General features: G+C 44.8%; 1 protein-coding gene across 1 annotated transcript; it reads right to left on the minus strand.

The window, feature by feature from the left end:
- Nucleotides 1-422: 422 nt before the first annotated feature.
- Nucleotides 423-11823, minus strand: LOC141104911 (uncharacterized). Its single transcript, XM_073594714.1, has 6 exons — nucleotides 11737-11823; nucleotides 2197-2386; nucleotides 1983-2080; nucleotides 1696-1902; nucleotides 1379-1606; nucleotides 423-1255 (listed from the first exon to the last, which is right to left on the minus strand). Exons 2-6 carry the CDS (start codon nucleotides 2228-2230, stop codon nucleotides 1052-1054), a joined length of 771 nt encoding a protein of 256 aa, XP_073450815.1. The 5' UTR covers nucleotides 2231-2386; nucleotides 11737-11823; the 3' UTR covers nucleotides 423-1051.
- Nucleotides 11824-22320: the final 10497 nt, after the last annotated feature.

Raw genomic sequence — 22320 nt, forward strand, 5'->3', positions numbered from 1 at the left:
AGCTTTGTCTCTGAGGATCTTACAATTCCCCCCTCAAGGTAACTAGTAAATGGGTCCTCTGATCTCCTACCAGATAATTTCTTTATTCATGGACCTTAGTCAGAGAGTGAGGAAACAACGAGAACTGTCTTTTATAGGAGTGACAGTGATGAGGGGATTATAGGACGAGTGTCCCCTCCCCCTCTATCACTCATTGCCATCTTCCCAACACAAGAAGTCCTGCACTTCCTTATTTAGTCCATGATTTAGTCATGAATAACAGCGGGGCTGAGACCCACCAGAGGTCAGAGAGTGAGGATGGGGGGAGAACAACCAAGATGAAGACTGGACTGATCCTGAAGACCACCATCATTGGGTTATTGACTCCTCCCTCATTATCACTTTCTGTTTAAGGTTCCAAAGTTGGAGGATGTTATCACATTATTATCAACATGTAAAAGTCTGTGCTCCAATCAAATCATCAGATATAAAATGTCCAGCTGGTAGGAAATGGGTGTAACAAAAGAGAATACATATTATGTGTATATATAAGCAGTGGGTAGAGGGGAGAGAGCAGAAGTCAGGAGTATGTAATGTACAACATAGAGTATATAGTGCAGGGGTCAGGACTTATAATATTGGTGGCTTAATGTTTATTTGAGACAAGTTGCAGAGGTCCCACACCGCTGCCTCCCATCTCCTGAGACTGCACTCAGTGACTTGGGTCTGAGACTATACAGACATATCCCTCCACCCGGCACAGACAGCAAATAACAGAAAAGGTATTCCCGGGAGAATTACTCTGTCAGAGGTCTTGCTAGACCCAGGACTTGAGGCAGAAGACCCAGGATACATACTCCAGGTGCCTAGGCTGAGCAACACCTATGGAGAAAATCTAAATTTTACTGCCAGCTGAACCCCAGAATCTCCATAAATCCAGTCTAGATACATAAATTGTGTCTGCAGCACAGAGAAGGAAGATTATCCGAGAGAAATACAGGAATACAGGACGGGGAACACAGCTCAGGAAAGTGACCAGGGGATTACAGGCTGATATCACCCAGTCCCCGCCCTACTCTGGACCAATCAGTGAGCAGTATGGGTGGAGGAATGGATTTAGTGTTAATGACCCACCTATGCTGATCTCTGTAGGAGTGTCCTCCTCTATAAATGTCCCCGTTATTCCATCCTCCTCCATAGACTGCTGATCATCCCTCACATACGTCTCTTCTTCTTCTGATTTAACCTCAAATTCTATATCAATTGGATCTCCACTCTAAATCAAGAAAATGAGAGAAAATATCATCTATAAAATAGAAGATTTATTATTGTGACATCATATAAAAAAAACACACATCCTCTCCAGAAGTCCATGTTCTAGATGCTCCGATCCACCAACCTTGTAACAGTGAGGGATGCTGTGATCTTCCTGTGTGGAATCCCGGGAATACAGAGGACGGGGACATCTCTCTGGTGGGTTTCTGTAGCTGGATGACTCTTCCATGGTGTCCTGGTACAGATCCTTGTAAACTTTTAGAGACTCAGACTCCTCTATCACCCCAACCTCATAATCCTCCTCTTTTATCTCTTTTTTAACCTCGACTTTAGAATCTCTCAGATTTCCACTCTGAATATATAATAAAAATGACATCAATGGTAACAATGCAGATAATGTACAGATCCTAATGATACTATCAGTGATTGTTCCTCATCTACCTGATGATAGTGAGAGATGGTGTGATCTTCCTGTGTGGAATCCCGGGAATACAGAGGACGGGAACATCTCTCTGGTGGGTTCCTGATATTAGGTGGCTCCATCATATCCCTGTGTCCTTCTGAAAAGTTTTTCATCAATCCATACTCCTCATCCTCCTCTTTATACTCTTCTTTAACATTAATATTATCATCCCCAAGGTTTCCACTCTGAAAATATAAAAAAATATTCATTGCAACAAACATGCTTGTGTATAAATCATAACTACCAATAATTGTCAATCATCTACCTGATGATGGTGAGGGATGGTGTGATCTTCCTGTGTAGAATCCCAGGAATACAGAGGACGGGGACATCTCTCTGGTGGGTTCCCATTACTGGATCCATCTGTAGGAAACACACACACTGACTGAATACATTGTTTCTATGTGTTTATCAGATGATGGGGGATCTAGGTGGATCCTCCGTACTGCTCTCTCCTTTACAATAAAGTCTCCTCTTACCCGGTGATGTGAGGGGCGGCTGATTGTCCATCATGATGTCCTTCCGAGCTCCGCTCACCTCTCCTGTCAGCAGCTCGATGATCTCTCTGGTGACTTCTAGAATCTTCTTTTTATTTCTCTATTCTATCAGGGAGGGAGGTGGAGGCAATGTGATGGTCAGATGATCTCCAGACTTCACAGGAGGAAAACTCTAGATTTGAACACAAATAGTAAAATCAAATGACATTCCCAGAATCCTCCTCACCTCACTGGTCAGGTCTCTTTTTATTTAAACCCCACTTCATGCTGAGGTTTCTGATATTACATACAATGCAGGTTCAACAGCCCTACTTGGAAAGTGAGGAGGCCAGGGGTCGGCCCACATCCTAAGAGCATTAGAAAAAAAAAGTCGGATAGAGAGATATTAGGAGGAGGCGCTATGAGGTCAGTGTGATGTCATAGGATTCTCTGACGCTGATTGGAGGGGCATTGGGAGGAGGGAGCTGTGGGGGGTGCTCTGTGAGGTTTCTGTACACAGAATCATTTCTCCTGGGTGCGCCCCTCCTCTCCTAAACTGGAAGATGATTTTTGTCTTTGGGCTTTGTCAGGACACATCATATTCCTGTGATCTACGTGTACTCTGGAGATTTTACTGATCACATTTTAGGATGAATATCTGAGACTGGGATCATTATGGGAAAATAAATTACGGACATTTACTGAAAATTAAATTTTTCTTTTTTTCTTCTTATTTGCATCTCATAAAATAAATACATATTCCAATCCCTCCTAAATAAACCGCCCAACCCCCACCACTAATAAAATTACTATAATCCGCTTGTCAGGAGTGTGTTTTGCTCCTACTCCTAATTCCTGCATCCAGGTTTTGGCTGTGATGCATTCTTCTGTCTGTCTGTCCCACCTGTAAGGTAATTGATGTGGTCAGTCTCTGGGTGGAGACCCAACCTGATTTAAGCCAGCCAAGCCTGCAGTCTCATGCTTGTGATATTGCGTTTGTAACATGTGCTCCAAGCTCTCTGTTTGTCTGCCCTACTCTGGTGTTGGAATTCCCTCGTTGATGACCTTGGTTCAGATATCGACTACTTTCTGAACTCTGTTTGCCTTTTGACTGTGGATTTGACCCTGACTATTCTGAACCTTGCCTGCCTTGTACCTGGACTATCGTTGGAACCACTCTGTCTGTCTGCCAACCTGCAAATACCTGGTTGCTGTGCTCAGTTTGTTCCTGCTCAGGCGTGGTGGCCAGGCACTATAGCATTCTGTAAATCCTGGGGGGCAACTGAGTACAGGTAGGCCTGCTTGCCTTATGGAAAAGGGGGCTTCTATAGGTGAAGAACACAGAAGCCAGCTATAGTGTCTGACCACCTGCGTTAGGGGTAAGCGTGACATTGTTAGTATAGATGTAGAAAATGTACAATAGACGGATGAGATGAGAAGGTCACTGGTGGAAAAGGTGACACATCTCCAAAATGAAGGAAATGTTTAAGCCCTGTAAGTGGGGGGGGGGATGTTCTGACCCTGAAGGGGTTCATCTACTGTACATTTCCACAATATTAATGACTGGGGGGCACATGTCTGGGGTTCTTTCTATAAGTGAATTTTTGATTTAAGTGGGCGTCCTTTGGCTCTGCACAAAGAGATTGCAAAAAGCGAGAATATACAGCAAACTACTTTGATAAAACACCAAACAGGGGGCGCATGCTCAGCGCTGAGCGAGATGGACGCCTGACACAGTAGCTCCGCACACCGCGGGACATGATTGGCTCACAGAGGGCTATAAATGGCCTTACACCGACACTTCTAACACCCCTCGAGGCACAAAGACACAGTGCATGCCGTTGTTGAAGAAAAAATCCCGGGGCCCGCTCAGAATTCTCTAACCCACTATCTCCTCTGCACCAGGGAACAATACAGCATGTCCCAAAATGGCGCCGTGGCCCGAGCACATTCTCCTGCTCCAGCGGCCCCCTCTGTGCCTTCTGTTCCTGGCTCACCTTCGGATCCTGGCAGTGAGTACACCTCTTCTCTATCTAAAGCTGACCTAGATGCTAGCCTAGAAAAGATGTATAATAGACTGGCAACAAAGTTCCAAACAGAAACGCACAAGACCTCCCATGCACTGTCACAGGAGATTGCAGCTCTGGGTACTAGAACTGACATGCTGGAAACTAAACACGATGAACTGGCCCTGGCTTATAATGAGCTCAGTCCAGAGCATGAAATGTTAACAACGTTAACAACAGCATTTGATCAAATCAGGTTGAAGATCTGGACAACAGGAATAGATGCAATAATCTGCAATTGCGAGGTATTCCAGAGTCGGTAACAGATTTGATTCACACTGTCATCAGGCTGTTCAAGTCTCTCCTTCCAAAATGTGAATCTGCGGCCTTTAGGTGTGGCAGGTTTCACAGGGCCCTCAGACCAAAACCTCCAGCAGACAAACTGCCGCGTGACATAATCCTTTGTATGAAGGATTTCCTGACGAAAGAAGACATTTTAAGGGCTGCTAGAAACACCCTACGCATCGCCCTTGATGATTACACTGTTCAGAACTATCCGGATATCTCACTAGCCACATTGGACAGACACAGGGGCATGAAGGAGGTCACTGTAACACTTTAAGCAGCCCGGATCCGATACATATTTCCCATTTAAATTGGTGGGTTCCTCATAATGGCTCCACTTATGCTGCCACCACAGTTCTGGAGGGTCAGGAGATCCTGGTGAAATTGGGCCACATGGAAGCTGAAGCGGTGCCCTGCCATCCCTTGACCCCCCCAGGCAATCTCAAATCTGGCACATGCCACCTACCAGACACGACAGAAGGAGAATTCGATATGATAACGCTTAACCGGGGACATAGCTAACTTCATCGCATCAATACAGCTATCTCTACGATCTGCCCCGTTGGATTCAGCGACGACGCACCCTCAGTCTCAAGGCACCCACTTTGTCAGGAGCCTGTCCCTTGGTGCTGCTGCATGACATCCCCACCCAGCAACTTTACCACTTTTTAAATCTTTTTTTTACAGCTAGGTTCCTCACACTGGTCCCCTCTTTTGGTTTGGGCACAAGATCAGTGGTGCTGCTGGGTTCGAGACTTGGTTGTCTCGGTTGTAACATTCTATTTTCAGGATACAAAAATGTTCCTGATCCTGTTCATTTTTTGTTCATTTTCTTTTTTTTTTTTGGACTCTTTTTTTTCTCAGGTTTGAATCCTCAACTGATTATAGTCATTCTTGTCCTGACAGGCGTTTTTGGAGTAGGTGAGGTCATAAGGCCTCTATCCGCTGTTTTAAATGTTCCTCTATGGTCTGCAATCTGTTACAAATGCAGTATTGGGGCTTTGTGGAGTTAGGTTCCATATTTGATAGTAGCCTACAAGCCTATTCTTCACTCATTCAGCTGAACGCCCCCCCTAATCTTAGTAATGGCGATTAATTGCATCTCGCATAACGTCAAAGGCTTCAACTCTCCCTATTAAGAGGAGTAAAGCCTTCTCCCACTATAAGCGACTTAATGCTAAAATTCTACTGATTCAAGAGACACACTTCTCGCAAAACTCCCATCCCAAGTTCTTTCATAGAACTTTCCCACAAGCTTTCTACACACTTCATTCATCGAAGAGTAGGGGTGCTGCCATATTTTTACACGCCTCCTTTCCTATGGATGTGCGTCAGATTTACAAAGATAAGGAAAGTCGCTATGTTATAATAAAGGGAGGATATTCATAACCGGGAGCTTACCATAGCTAGTGTTTATGCCCCCAACGAATCCTCTGCCTCCTTCTTCACATCCTTTTTTGATATTTTAGCAAAATATCAATCCCCCCATATGATTATAGGGGGAGATTTTAACATGGTAGCGAACCCCACACTAGACAGGGTGCACGGCCTCCACTAGTTCCAGGGCTTTCCCTAAATCCATTTCCCGTAAACTTCTGGAATTTCAACTAGTGAACACATGGCGGGCACACACAACATAGGAGCAAAAGAATATACGTCTCATCTGCACAACAGTTACGCAAGACTAGACTATATTCTCTCCACTCCTATTATCCTTGCTATCTCTCAGACAGCCTCCATTCATAACTGTGCATGGTCTGACCACCACATAACCTCCTTCACCACAGAATTTATTAAGCTAGCCCCTACACCATTTATGTGGAGACTCAATGAGGCACTTCTTTCTGACTTGGCGGGTGAATCTGAGGTTTCTCAATCTATAGATACCTACTTTGCTCTAAACGCCCTCCCTGGGACCGCCATTTCTACAGTGTGGGTCGCTCATAAGGCAGTTGCTGCGGGGTAAACTTATCAGTTTAGCTACTGCCCACAATAAAACTAATAAGAAAAAATAGTACAGCTCTCTGCGGAGCTGGACAGTTTATATAAAAATTCCGCAGCCCTGACTTTAGTCTACCAGACTTTCCTCGAATTTGACTCGCTACTCTCGGCTAAAGTGGAGAAGGGCCCTGCGATGGTCCAAGGCAAGATGCCTATTGCACAGTAATGCCCTGTACACACGATCGGACATTGATCGGACATTCCGACAACAAAATCCATGGATTTTTTCAGACGGATGTTGGCCCAAACTTGTCTTGCATACACACAGTTACACAAAGTTGTCGGAAAATCTGATCGGTCTGAAAACGGTGACGTAAAACGCGTACGTCGGGACTATAAACGGGGCAGTAGCCAATAGCTTTCGTCTCTTAATTTATTCTGAGCATGGGTGGCACTTTGTGCATCGGATTTGTCTACATTTTGTTGTCGGAAAATTTTATAGCCTGCTCTCAAACTTTGTGTGTCGGAAATTCAGACGGAAAAAGTCCGATGGAGCCCACACACGATCGGAATTTCCAACAAAACAATCCGATCGCACTTTTTTCCTGTCGGAAAATCCGACCGTGTGTACAGGGCATTACACCGCCTCAACCATGTTCGCTAGGAAACTGAACCAGCCTTTCCACCCTCCGCACGTTTATAAATTGACTACCCCTTCGGGCATAATTACATCTCACCCTCAAGAAGTCTTAAAAATTTTTACTCAACATTACTTGGACCCCCCCAGTCTGGACCATCAGATGAGGTGTAAGAGTCCAGGGCTTACTAAGTATGCACCAATTGCGCGTTGCCACAAGAGGAAATCCGTTCCAACTGAGCATGCGCTAAAGACGCCTCAGCGCGCCAACCCGCACCTGCGCAGAAGACCTGATGAAAAACGGCAGGAATATGCCCAGGAAGCGGACAGGAAGTGACCTCAACCTGATGGAAAAAGGTGGGAAAATGCCCAGGAGGCGCCCAGGAAGTTACCTCAAACTTCCCTATATAAGCCCAGCCCAGACACTGTCAAATTGCTGGATTATCTTCAGTCCCCCCCTTGTTCCTGTGCTAGTGTGTGATCTGTCTGAACTTGTTGTGACCTGGAAACCTATTTGACTACTCTTGATTCCTGCTTGCCATTGACCTCGGATTTGTACCTTGACCATTCTACTTCTTTAATACACTCATATGCAGCCAATCACCTGTTTGTTAACTTCCCGCCTCCCTCCCTGCAACTCCTGCGTTACACGCTGTGCCTCCCTCCGATCTGTCTGTGTAAGATCAACCAGCAACTATGTAATACAATACGACCTCAGGAAGACGACAGATTTGTCGAAACGGCGCAGGGAGGAGCGGCGTGCTGACGTCACCACCACACCACGCTGAACCCGGAAGGAACAGGCAGCAGCTGAAGCCGGCCGGCGCTTATTTGATTCTAGAGGCGAATTTTAACTGCACACATTATACCATCTGCCGCGTACGGGCATCATTTGCTGAGGTTGTGGGGAGACCTGTATATTCCCTGTGCCGTTTATGACTGCCATAATAGCAGTCATTGGGATCTGGTAAGCGCATCTGATATTCCACCTTGGGTGTGAAGAGTCATAGAGGATTCCCCATCTGCATCTTCCCCTCCTTCTGCACTTTTGTGGCACTTTTCCATCACGGATCCCCCCCTTTTTTGTTGTTTTACGTATTCTGGACTTTATATTTATTTTTGGGATGTTTTCACTGAATATATTACCATATTCACTTTTGGCAATTAATCATTACTAATTTCCTGGTTATCAGTATATGAATTTGCTTTTACTAATGTGTTTATTCACTTTTGATTGTTTGTTTACTGCATATGAGTGTATTAATTTTGCTTCTATCTCCACGTATACTCACTTTAATATTTATTCATTCATTTAGTGGTTTGTTCAATCCTATCCTATTCACTTTTGAGTGATTTTGTTTCAGATTACATTTTAGCGCCGCATCTTTGTTTAACTTTTTATGATGAGATTTGGAGACTAGATCTTGGTGCAGGCTGCTTTCGTTGTCACAACATATTTGTTTGATCATAAACCCAGAGCGCAGCTTTTAACTTGGTTTTTCTATCATTCTACTTCTTTGCCCCTTTTGTACTCAGCTGCCAGATTGGAACTGACCCCGGCTTGGTTCTTGACCATTTTTCTTCTGATTAACCCTTTTATACTTCGTTGCCAAACTGGACTTGACCTTGGCTCGGATCTCGGACAAAGGCTTGCACAGTGCTCCACACCCCTGGCACCCGTGCCACTCGGTGTCCACCAAGTCTCTGTCTACATCTCCAGAGGCTTCAAGGACCCGAGGTGCAAGGGAGGCCTCCCCACTACTTCGGTCTCATCTCAGGTACATGGCACGCGTGACATGAGGCTTTGTTCTGGTTTAACTCTATCCCAATCCCGACTCTCACAATTAGACAAACTTAATTCACCTATTTCCCAATCAGAAGTGCTGAATGTCATCAAGGCACTAAAGACAGGTTCTTCCCCCGGGCCTGATGGTTTTTCTACCATATATTATAAAAAAATTTGCCTCCCAACTGTCTCCCAGGCTGGTTCGGCTTTTTAACTTTGTCCTACAAGATAACAGCTTTCCGGAGGAAATGCTGTTAGCAAACATGTCGCTCATCCCTAAGCAGAATAAGGACCACACTCACCCCCAGAATTTTAGGCCCATATCGGTTATCAGTGACCTGAAAATTTTCAGTAGGATCTTAGCCGATAGACTCGCAGGAGTGATTTCCTCACTAATTTCCCCTTACCAGTCAGGGTTTATCCCCCACCACCTTATAACAGACAATATCCGCCTAGCCACAGATATTATTCAGGATGCAAACCTTTTCTCCATGAAACTGTTCACGTTAAGTTTAGACATTCATAAAGCTTTTGACAGTGTGTCTTGGAGCTATGCGTTTCTCCTACTAAAGCGCTATGGCTTTCAGGGTGATTTCCTACAGGCTCTATACCAAAACCCCAGCAGGCGTGTCAAAATCCCTGGATGTAGCTCAGAGTTTTTCCGGCTTGGTAGGAGTGCCCACTGTCCCCACTCATTTTCGCTCTGGCTATTGAGCCCCTAGCCATTGCCATACTGCAGCACCCGGATATTCCGGGCTACAACAAAGCTTCCTTTACTTATAAATTCTGCATGTATGCGGATGATGTGCTTTGTGTGTCAGAAAATCCGAAGGAAAATGTCCGATGGAGCCCACACACGGTCGGAATTTCCGACAACACGCTCCGATCGGACATTTTCATCCATCGGAAAATCCGACCGTGTGTACGGGGCATTAGGCAAACAGCGATTAAATTATTTACCCGCTGGTACTATACTCCTTTTATGTTTGGGAAAGATCTACCCACAGACTTCCACATCTTGTTTCCGAGGATGTGCTCTTCCAGGTTTTTTTTTTGCACGTGTTCTGGGAATGTGAAGCTCTGCAACCTACTTGGAGGGCAACTATGGAGCTAATGGATAAGCTGGCGGGGAGGCACATGGCTCTGACACATACTCACTGTCTACTATTTGAAAAAATCCCTGATATCCCGAAACCCCCTAATGAAACTATTACACACTATTTGTATTGCGCTGCATTGGGCAATCGCCCTTAACTGGAAGTCGAACACAGTCCCATTCTCGCAAGTTATCTCTCGAGTTGATCAAATAATGTAATCTGAAAAAAATATTTCACACACTGCATGACTCCATCCCTATCTACGACGCTAAATGGAACCCTTGGTTCACTTTTCATCTACAAGAATTACCTGAGTTATGGTTTTCTTTTTATTTCTGTTGTTTTTGACTTTCTGGATCCAGTCTTGTTTGACATACCATATAGCTGATAAGATCATATAGCATTAAGATTGTCATGTTTAACCTTGAATACTTATCTATTTGGACGATCATTGTCTAACTCTGTAACCCAAATGATTTTTCGATAAGTAGTTTTATATCCCATGTAATTTTGTATTGCAAACTTCTTTTTCTCAATAAAAAAACGCTTAGTAATAAAAAAAAAGAAAAACACCAAACAGACTGCAGGTGACCTTGTTTCCCTATCTAGCTCTCCTTCCTCTCTATAACAAGTGCTTTCTATCAATCCTTCTAATTTACTAACAGACATATCAGCCTGGATGTCACAACACTTCCTCAAACTCAATCTATCCAAAACCGAGCTCATAATATTTCCTCCCCCACGTGCGCCTTCCCCCTGACTTCTCTGTCAAGATCGATGGCACAACCATCAACATGTCCCCACAAGCCAGGGTGCTAGGTGCAATCCTGGACTCTAAATTCTCCTTTCAGCCCCACATCCAATCACTGTCCAAAGCTTTCCGCGTCAACCTCCGCAACATCTCCAAATTACGTCCCTTCCTAACCAATGACCTCACAAAGCTACTGATTCAATCCCTGGTTATCTCTTGCCTTGACTACTGCAAGTCCCTCCTCACCAAATTGCCTTTATATAGGCTATCCCCCCTTCAGCCCATCATGAATTCTGTTGCCAGACTCATCCACCTTACCAACCATTCAATGTCTGCTGCTCCTCTCTGCCAATCTTCTGCTTACCCAAAAAATTAAATTCAAAATACTAACAACTTAGAAAGTCACCCAGAACTCGGCCCCCAACTATATGACTAACCTAGTCTCACAATACCAACCAAATCATTCTCTTCGATCCTCCCAAAACCTCCTGTTCTCTAGCTCCCTCATCACTTCCTCCTATGCTCATTTTCAGGACTTCTACCGAGCCTCTCCCATCCTTTGGAACTCCCTATCCCAATTTGTCTGACTATCTCCTACTCTGTCCACTTTAAGACGATCCCTGAAAACCCTTCTCCTATGAGAAGCCTATCCTGCCCCCACCTAACAACTGGACTTTTATTTTCTCCATCAGCCCATCTCCCACAGTTATTAACTTTTGTATCACTTGACCCTCCCTCTTAGATTGTAAGCTCTAAGGATCAGGGCCCTCTGATTCCTCCTGTATTATATTGTATTGTAACTGTACTGTTTGTCCTCATGTTGTGCAAACTGTGGGTGCGATATAAATCCTGTATAATAATAATAATATATGTGTGTATCATCATCTGCTGGAGATAAAAGACATCACAGTGACTATGGAGGAAGAGGACGGACATGATGGGGGGTTACTGGGTGTAAATAGAAAATAATATCTTATTACCTCTTCTGCTGCCAATTTCAGCAACGTCACCTCTACGTCGTATCACAAGGAGCTTTCTTCCTGTACCTGACATCATTTCCTGTCTTCCATAGAGACTTCCTGTCTGGGTAGAAGTGAGATCACCACCTTGTGGAGCTCAGAGGAACTTCAGCCCTGAGAAACGCCTCGTAGTGTGAACACGTCCTTGTGCTGTGTGTGTATGTACTGTATATCCTTATAGATGTGTAGTGCTCCCCCCGCAGAGAGCGATGATATTAACCGGTTCTTTCCCAAACAGTACAGAGGCCCCCCAGTCACACAAGCAACAGTCCATTCACTCCGGCTCCAATAAACAGTCTCAGGGTTTGTTTTTTTGTAATGTATTGCTTGTAGAATCTGTAAAAGGAGAGATATTGGGACAGAGGCATAATAGGGGGTCATAATTGTGACCTGGCCCCATGCTTCAGGGGGTCCGTGTGGCTCCCCTGTCATATTTGTCTACACTTGGATAGGAGGGGGGGGGGGTAGATTTGCACCTCATCCCTTTAAACCCGAACACATATTAACTATACAGGTTCTGTGGCTGGTTAAGGTGGTAATTAAACTCATTTGTTGCCTTATCTGCATTTAATTAGCCTCAGAACCTGGGTAATTCATATGTGTTCGGGTTTGAAGGGATGAGGCCGCAACCCTAAGGGGGGGCGGCATACACAGGAATCTTCACACGGCATACACAGGAACTCATATGAGTGTTTCGTTTGCACATTTTGTGATCACCATCATTCTGCTTTTTGTTTTTTTTTAGGTTTTGTTACTTCATATCTTGTGACATTCTGCTTCTATATTTATGACTCATAACATTGTCATTTATAGGATTTAAACCTTGTTTTATTTTTTCACTTGGTTTACTGGATCGCTTTTGTCATTTTCCCTGTTTTGAGGTTTAGGGACTTTGCTTTAGTTTTCTACTTACACTTTTCACCACTACTGATTGTTATTTTATTCAATTTTTTTTCTTTCATTTTTGGATTTACATATTCAGCACCGCACCCACCCCACGTTTTACACTGATTTGAGTTTTGTATTTAGGACTTTCGGTGCTGGCAGCTTCATACATACACAATTTTTCACTTTTCATAATTATTTTATTTTCAAGTGCAGCGTTAACCATTCGATTTTTCCACTACCATTACACACTCCTGTCCCCTGCATTCTGTACATTACACACTACTGTCCCCTGCATTCTGTACATTACACACTCCTGTCCCTTGCATTCTGTACTTTACACACTCCTGTCCCCTGCATTCTGTACATTACACACTCCTGTCCCCTACATTCTGTACATTACACACTCCTATCCCCTGCATTCTGTACATTACACACTCCTGTCCCCTGCATTCTGTACATCACACACTCCTGTCCCCTACATTCTGTACATTACACACTCCTGTCCCCTGCATTCTGTACATTACACACTCCTGTCCCCTACATTCTGTACATTACACACTCCTGTCGCCTGCATTCTGTGCATTACACACTCCTGTCCCCTGCATTCTGTACATTACACACTCCTGTCCCCTGCATTCTGTGCATTACACACACCTGTCCCCTACATTCTGTACATTACACACTCCTGTCCCCTACATTCTGTACATTACACACTCCTGTCCCCTGCATTCTGTGCATTACACACTCCTATCCCCTGCCATCTGTGCATTACACACTCCTGTCCTCTACATTCTATGCATTACAACTCCTGTCCCCTGCATTCTGTGCATTACACACACCTGTCCCCTGCATTCTGTATATTACACATTCCTGTCCTCTACATTCTGTACATTACACACTCCTGTTCTCTACATTCTATGCATTACACACTCCTGTCCCCTGCATTCTGTGCATTACACACTCCTGTCCCCTGCATTCTGTACATTACTCACTCCTGTCCCCTGCATACTGTACATTACACACTCCTGTCCCCTACATTCTGTACATTACTCACTCCTGTCCCCTGCATTCTGTACATTTCACACTCCTGTCCCCTGCATTCTGTACATTATACACTCCTGTCCCCAGCATTCGGTACATTACACACTCCTGTCCCCTTCATTCTGTGCATTACACACTCCTGTCCCCTGCGTTCTGTGCATTACACACTCCTGTCCCCTGCGTTCTGTACATTTCACACTCCTGTCCCCTGCATTCGGTACATTACACACTCCTGTCCCCTTCATTCTGTGCATTACACACTCCTGTCCCCTGCATTCTGTGCATTACACACTCCTGTCCCCTGCGTTCTGTACATTTCACACTCCTGTCCCCTGCATTCGGTACATTACACACTCCTGTCCCCTTCATTCTGTGCATTACACACTCCTGTCCCCTGCGTTCTGTACATTTCACACTCCTGTCCCCTGCATTCGGTACATTACACACTCCTGTCCCCTTCATTCTGTGCATTACACACTCCTGTCCCCTGCATTCTGTGCATTACACACTCTTGTCCCCTGCGTTCTGTACATTACACACTCCTGTCCCCTGCGTTCTGTACATTTCACACTCCTGTCCCCTGAATTTGGTACATTACACACTCCTGTCCCCTTCATTCTGTGCATTACATACTCCTGTCCCCTGCATTCTGTGCATTACACACTCCTGTCCCCTGCGTTCTGTACATTACACACTCCTGTCCCCTGCATTCTGTACATTACACACTCCTGTCCCCTGCGTTCTGTACATTACACACTCCTGTCCCCTGCATTCTGTACATTACACACACCTGTCCCCTGCATTCTGTACATTACACACACCTGTCCCCTGCATTCTGTACATTACACACTCTTGTCCCCTGCATTCTGTGCATTACACACTCCTATCCCCTGCCATCTGTGCATTACACACTCCTGTTCTCTACATTCTGTACATTACACACTCCTGTCCCCTGCATTCTGTACATTACACACTCCTGTCCCCTGCATTCTGTACACTACACACTCCTGTACCCTACATTCTGTACATTACTCACTCCTGTCCCCTGCATACTGTACATTACACACTCCTGTCCCCTGCATTCTGTACATTTCACACTCCTGTCCCCTGCATTCTGTTGATTACACACTCTTGTCCCCTGCATTCTGTACATTACACACTCCTGTCCCCTTCATTCTGTACATTACACACTCCTGTCCCCTTCATTCTGTACATTACACACTCCTGTCCCCTGCATTCTGTTGATTACACACTCCTGTCCTCTACATTCTGTACATTACACACTCCTGTCCTCTACATTCTGTACATTACACACTCCTGTCCCCTGCATTCTGTACATTACACACTCCTGTCTGACACTAAATAGTGCAAGAGTATGGTGGAATATCCACGACAGTGGCAGAAAACTAACACTGCACATCACCCTAAACACACCATCCCCACCGTGAAACATGGTGCTGGCAGCTTCATGTGGTGGGGATGCTTTTCTTCAGGAGGGACAGGGAAGCTGGTCAGAGTTGATGGGAAGATGGATGGAGCCAAATAGAGGGCAATCTTAGAAGAAAAATTTGACAGACCTAGCCGGGACAGAGGCTTTTGGAGAGGACTGAATGCAGGCCTCTTGCCTTTCGACTATGGGCCCTGGATTTTAAGGGAACAATACTCTTTGTGAGGTGTATGCCTGGGGACCCTGAACTAATGTTACTTTGGATTCAAGTCCATGTCCCCCCAAAACACAAAACTCTGGGAACCCCGTATGTGCCATATTATAAATAGTGTTGTGGGGATATCTATTTATATCACGCCCAGCCGTATGCCAGAGAACTGAACAGTGGTGTAGGTTTGTGTTTGGAGTACGAGAAACCCATAAAAACCCCACCTTGACTTACATCTCCGAAAACCATACAAATACATGTTTATGGAATAAAGGATTCAACATTGGCAGCCTTTCTTATTTTCCTGTATAAATTGTATTAGTATTAAAAGTTGATATTATTATACATTTATTTTGAATGTTTTTGAAGAATACCTTCATTCTGGGCCTAACCTCCCACCTCATAAATGGTATCAGATGACTTTGACCTGAACACGTCCTTATACCACCATGTTGGCAATGTGCAGTGAGTCTCTTTAAACATGTTGTCTCATGCTGTTGTGTACCGTTTGCTGTGCTAGTTTGGGGTTGGGCTGTATTCCACTGTTCTATTGTGTTTGTCTGCCTTGGATCACAGGATGTGTATCTCTATGGAGGGAGGGGGGATTCCTCCAGCAGCCCCCTGCTGATAAGGCTGTGTACTGATGAGAAGTTTAAACACACCTGACCTGTGTGTCCATTGTCATTGGACAGTTTAACCCGTCCTCTTTTCCAAGGGTGGGGGGGAAAGAGTCTCTGAGTTATTTTATCTGTTGTGTCCGTGTGTGAAAAAAATGAGTTGATTCCTGGTTGACCCTCAAGACAGAACATCTTGTCTCGTATTTGGGGGGGAGAGTTATTCATATGGGTTTCTTGTTCGGCTGATCGGAGTGTTCAGTAGCTGCCTTGGTGTTCAGGAAGGGAATGTCCTAAACGACTTTAACCCCTTATATACTTGGGGTGTCATTACAAAAACCTGTAAGAGTCTGCAAAAAACTTGAAACTGGGGCGGAGGTTCACCTTCCAGCAGGAAACGACCCGAAACATCCAGCCAGAGCTACAATGGAATGGTTTAGATCAAAGCATATTCATGTGTTAGAATGGCCCAATCACAGTCCAGACCTAAATCACATTGAGAATCTGTGACAAGACTTGAAAATTGCTGTTCACAGACGCTCTCCATTCAATCTGACAAATATTTTGCAAAGAAGAATGGGCAGAAATGTCCCTCTCTAGATGTGCAAAGCTGGTAGAGACGTCCCCAAAAAGACTTGCAGCTGTAATTGCAGAGAAAGGGGGTTCTACAAAGTATTGACTCCGGGGGGCGCCATACAAATGTCCCCCCCCCACACTTTTCACATATTTATTTGTATAATTTATCATTTTCCTTCCACTTCACAATTATGTGCCACTTTGTGTTGGTCTATCACATAAAATCCCAATAAAATACATTTACATTTTTGGTTGTGACATTAAAAAATGTGGGAGATTTCAAGGGGTATGAATACTTTTTCAAGGAGCTGTAGCAGATCATTAGAGAAGCCTGCATGCTGTTTTTTTTTTATAGAAGTCGGCATGGAAATGTAATTTGCAGCAATTTTAAACTTTTTTCCTTCATAAAGGTCGGCGTTGCTGCAGCACTTTCTGTACATCACAGAGATATCCCCCTTCACAGGAAGGGTTAGGACCCCCCAGACATGTTATTTAACCGCTTCAGATCCGGGCCATTGCCAAATGACGGCAACAGCGTGGATCTGAAATACCGGGATGACGTCTATTGACGTCGTCCCCTTTCCTCATTCTCAGCGCGCGAGAGCGCGCCTCGGGGAAAATCTGTGTTGGCCGTGTCCCTTGGACACAGCCAATCACAGATCGCTGTACACGGCCAATCACGTAAGCGGCCGTTCACAACGCGATCGCCGTCTCCAATGAGAGATGATCTGAAATGTAAACAATTGAGATCATCTCTCATTGCCGGCTCTCTCTCCTTACACAGAGACAGCGTGTGAGGAGAGAGAGCTTCTGTGAGTAGTTTTATAAAGTCTAATAGCGAAGTGTGCCCAAAAAGTGCCCAACATTGCCCATAGTGACATCAATATAGTGCCATCTGTGCCCACCTGTGCACATCAGTGCCCACTTGTGCCATCAGTGCATCATCAGTGCCCGTCTGTGCCCATCTGTGCCCATCTGCAATCAGTGCGCATCTGTGCCAACTCATCAGTGCCCATCTGTGCCACCTCATCAGTGCCCATCTGTACCAATCAGTGCCCATCTGTGTCGCTTCAGTGCACATCTGTGCCACCTTATCAGTGCCCATCTGTGCTGCCTTATCAGTGCCCATCTGTGCCGCCTCATCAGTGGCCATCTGTGCCACCTCACCAGTGCCACATCAGTGCATATCTGTGCCCACCTGTGCCGCCTCATTAGTGTAAATCTGTGCAATCAGTGCACATCTGTGCTGCTTCCTCAGTGCCCATCTGTGCTGCCTCAGTGCCCATCTGTGCCGCCTCATCAGTGCCCATCTTTGCGATCAGTGCCCATCTGTGCCGCCTCATCAGTGCCCATCTGTGCGATCAGTGCCCATCTGTGTCGTCTCATCAGTGCCCATCTGTGCGATCAGTGCCCATCTGTGCCGCCTCATCAGTGCACATCTGTGCCATCAATCAGTGCCACCTCATCAGTGCAGGCTTAGCACACAGCTGTGCAATCTCATAACCACCAGCAGCCATGTCCAAAAAAAGCTTTTCCGCCGAGGAGGCATACCAAATTCTTTCCACGGCCGACGAGAGCAACGGGGAGCTCTCTTGTTCGGATTCCCTTTCCAATTCGGATTCTGACGTAAATTATGAGCCAGTCCTCAGTAGTGAAACACTTACAGACTCAGAGGAGGAAGAAACTCGGCCCGCCAAACGAAGGCGTTCTAGTGAGGAGGCAGTGGCATCCACCAACACAGCAGTACCTCGGCAAGAAAGGCCAAGTACCAGTGGGGTGTCACCCCAGCCCCAAAGGGTTAGGTCCCATGCCAGCCTTCCCTTTGCACTTCAGAACCCCTTGTGGCTTCCTCCTAATTCAGGAGAAGCTAGCGTTCCCCCTTTCACTGCCCAGCCAGGAATCCAGGTGGATACAGAGAATTTCACCCCAATTAATTTTTTTAATTTAATTTTTACGGAGGACATGTTGGCGTCAATTGTGGCCCAGTGCAACCTGTATGCACAGCAATTTATTTTGCAAAATCCCACATCATATTATGCCCGTCCCTATGAGTGGAGAGACCTGACAGTGGAGGAGTTCAAGGTTTTTTTGGGCCTCACATTTAATATGGGGCTCACCAAAAAAAACTAATTCCGTTCCTATTGGTCAACCCACCCCCTCCACCACATGCCGCTCTTCTCCGCGGTAATGCCCAGAAGCAGGTATCTGATGATAATGAGGTTCCTACATTTCAGCGACAATACCCAGTGCCCTCCCCGAACTGATCCAAATTATGACAGGCTTTACAAAATTCGGCCAATATTAAATTATTTTTCTGAAGTATTCCCCCAGCTGTTCACCCCGGATCAAAACATATGTGTGGATGAGTCCCTTGTTAAATTTAGCGGCAGGCTTAAAATTAAGCAATTTATCCCCAGCAAAAGGGCCCACTATGGGGTGAAGGTGTACAAATTATGTGACTGAGCCACAGGGTACACATATTCCTTCAAAGTGTACAAAGGGAAGGACACCCAGCTGCAGCCCCCTAATTGCCCGGACTACTTGGGAACCAGCGGGAAAGTTGTTTGGGACCTCATATACCCCCTACTCGACAAAGGATACCACCTGTATGTAGACAACTTCTACACTTCTCTGCCCCTGTTCCACAACCTTCATCGGAAGAAGACACCAGCATGTGGCACCGTAAAAAAAAATCGGAAGGGCTTTCCTCAAAGTCTTGTTAATAAGAAGTTGAGAAAAGGAGAAACGGCAAGTCTGCGTAACAAAGAGATTCTGGCAGTGAATTGGAGGGACAGAAGGGATGTGTATATGTTGTCTTCCATCCACAATAACACCTATGTGGAAATCCCCAGAAGGAATGGCCCCATCCAGAAACCCACATGCATCCATCAATACAATTCGTTTATGGGGGGAATCGACTTCAACAATCAAATGTTGGAACCATACCTTGCCACAAGAAGGACATACCATTGGTACAAAAAAGTATTGATTTATTTTTTTCAATCGGCCATATACAACTCCTATATCATTTACCGCAACTCCACCCAAAGCCCCCAACCCTTCCTTGGCTACCAGGAGGAAATTTACACTGCCCTTATATTCCCAAACGGCCCACCAGAAAACATCCGATTAGATGTTGTTAGTCGACTCTCCGAACGCCACTTTCCAGATAAACTCCCTCCCAAACCAACAGGCCAAAGACGTCAAAAAAGATGTAAGGTGTGTACCAGAGCAGGAGTCAGAAGAGACACATCTTATTATTGTGCACAATGTCCTTCCCAACCAGGCCTCTGTATAGGTGAATGTTTCCGCCGTTACCATACTTCACTAAATTATTAGTGAAGTATGGTAAACGTAATCCTCAGTTCCTGCCTTCACACACCTTATGCCACTGCCTGCTCTGTAACTGACCCTGGCTTGTTATTTGACCATGCTTCTGCCTGCCGATTTTGTACATACCGCTGCCTGATCTGGAACTGACCCTGGACTGTTATTCGACCATGCTTCTGCCTAACGATTCTGTGCATACCTTTGCCTGATCTGGAACTGACCCTGGACTGTTATTCGACCATGCTTCTGCCTAACGATTCTGTGCATACCTTTGCCTGATCTGGAGCTGACCTTGGACTGTTTGACCATGCCTCTTGCCTGCCTCTTGGACTGATCTTGTACCCTGCAACTGGACTAGTGGGATTCAACACAGGGGTCTCACATATGTGAGGGGCTCCAGAATAGTTTTTCTGGATGAAGAAAACAATTTTCTTTGTTTTCTCATTCCTAGATTAGGGTCTGGAGACTCGGAGGCTTCAAAGAGATTTGGGTGGGAGAAGCCTCTACCCGTCCCCATTCTGTCCTGAACGAGGCCCTACTTCTGCCTGCTGCCTGCAGGACTTACTGCCATCATGCCTCTGTTTGTTGCACTGACCACAGCACATGGACCTTGTTTCTGCCTAATACCAAGACCAATATTTTGGCATTGCTGACAATCTCTGCCTGCACTGACCCTGCACTGCACTGACCTATGGACAGTATCCATGCCTGCTGCCTGTACTGACTATGGACAGTATTTCTGCCTGCTGCCTGAAAAATTGTGTTCGCTGTTGCTGACCAAGTCCCTGCCTGCATCAGTGCTATCCTCCTGCGGACAACTGTACTACTAAAACCACAGGTAATCTTTTGTTTCTCTTTGCTCAGCATAATGTATTTTGGGGTGTAATTCTTGGTATGTGCATGCTATGTGTCCCTGGAACACCTGATGGCGTTCCTTGCATGTTGGATCTCTGTATGTGGCCAGGCTGTGTAAAGGTCTCACACATGTAGTATTGCCATACTCGGAAGGAGTGGCAGAATGTATTTTGGGGTGTCATTTTTTGCTATTTAAATGCCATGTGTTGGAAATATCTTATAAACGGACAACTTTGTGTAAAAAAAAAATGCGTTTTAATTTTTTTCCACATTTTCCAAAAACTTCTGGAAAAAAATGAACCGTTCAAAAGACTCATTATGCCTCATAGATTATACGTTGGGGTGTTAGCTGTCCCAAATGGGGGTCATTTTGTGGGCGTTTCCGTTCTCCTGGTGCTCCAGGGCCTTCAAAAGTGTAATAGGTGGGTGAGAAATGAGATGTGTAATTTATGCTCGTAGATCGCCTGAAGGTGCTACTTCCCTGGCGGGCCTCTGTATGTGGTCAGGCTGTGTAAAAGTCTCACACATGTGGTATCAGTATACTCAGGAGGAATAGCAGAATGTATTTTGGGGTGTTATTTTTGCTATGTAAATGCTATGTGTTGGAAATATCTTATAAACGGACAACTTTGTGTAAAAAAAAAAATGCATTTTCATTTTTTTCCACATTTTCCAAAAACTTCTGGAAAAAAATGAACCGTTCAAAAGACTCATTATGCCTCATAGATTATACGTTGGAGTGTTAGATTTCCAAAATGGGGTCATTTCCATTGTCCTGGTGCTCTAGGGCCTTCAAAAGTGTAATAGGTAGTCAACAAGTTAGATGGGTAATTTATGCTCCTTGAACACCTGATGATGCTCCCTGCATGTTGGGCCTCTGTATGTGGCCAGTTAGCGAAAAAGTCCCACACATGTGGTATTGTAATACTCAGGAGGAGTAGCCGAATGTATTTTGGGGTGTCATTTGTGGTATGCACATTCCATGTGAGAGAAATAAGCTATTACAATGACAATTTTCTGAAAAAAATTTAAAAATAAAAAAGAAACCTTAATTTGCAAAGAATTGTGGGAAAAAATAACAACTTCAAATAACTCACCATACCTTTTACTAAATACCCTGGAATGTCTACTTTCCAAAAAGGGGTCATTTGGGGGGCATTTGTACTTTCCTGGCTTGTTAGGGTCTCAAGAAATGAGATAGGCCTCAGTACATCAGGTCTGATCAGATGTGATCATTTTTTTATGATTTGCACCATAGCTTGTAGACGCTATAAATTTTACACAGACCAAATAATATCCACTAATTTGGGTTATTTTTACCAAAGATATGTAGCAGTATAAATTGTGGCCAGCATTTATGAATAAAAATTGCTAATTTGCAAAATTTTATCACAGAAACGAAGAAAAAAGCATTTTTTTCAAAATTTTCGGTCTTTTTTCATTTATAGCGCAAAAATTAAAAAACCCAGAGGTGATCAAATACCACCAAATGAAAGCTCTATTTGTATGAAAAAAAGGACAAAAAAATCATTTGGGTACAGTGTTGCATGACTGAGTAATTGTCATTCAAAGTGTGAGAGCACTGA

The sequence above is a fragment of the Aquarana catesbeiana genome, linkage group LG08 (genome assembly GCF_042186555.1).
Source record: "Aquarana catesbeiana isolate 2022-GZ linkage group LG08, ASM4218655v1, whole genome shotgun sequence".
Taxonomy (NCBI): Eukaryota; Metazoa; Chordata; class Amphibia; order Anura; family Ranidae; genus Aquarana; species Aquarana catesbeiana.

Coding starts and splice junctions, on each gene's coding strand:
- LOC141104911 (XM_073594714.1), bottom strand. CDS start 2,230: ATGATGGACAATCAGCCGCCCCTCACATCACCGG. Junction 1,903..1,982: donor CCATCCCTCACCATCATCAG/GTAGATGATTGA, acceptor TTATATTTTCAG/AGTGGAAACCTTGGGGATGA. Junction 1,256..1,378: donor GCATCCCTCACTGTTACAAG/GTTGGTGGATCG, acceptor TTCTTGATTTAG/AGTGGAGATCCAATTGATAT.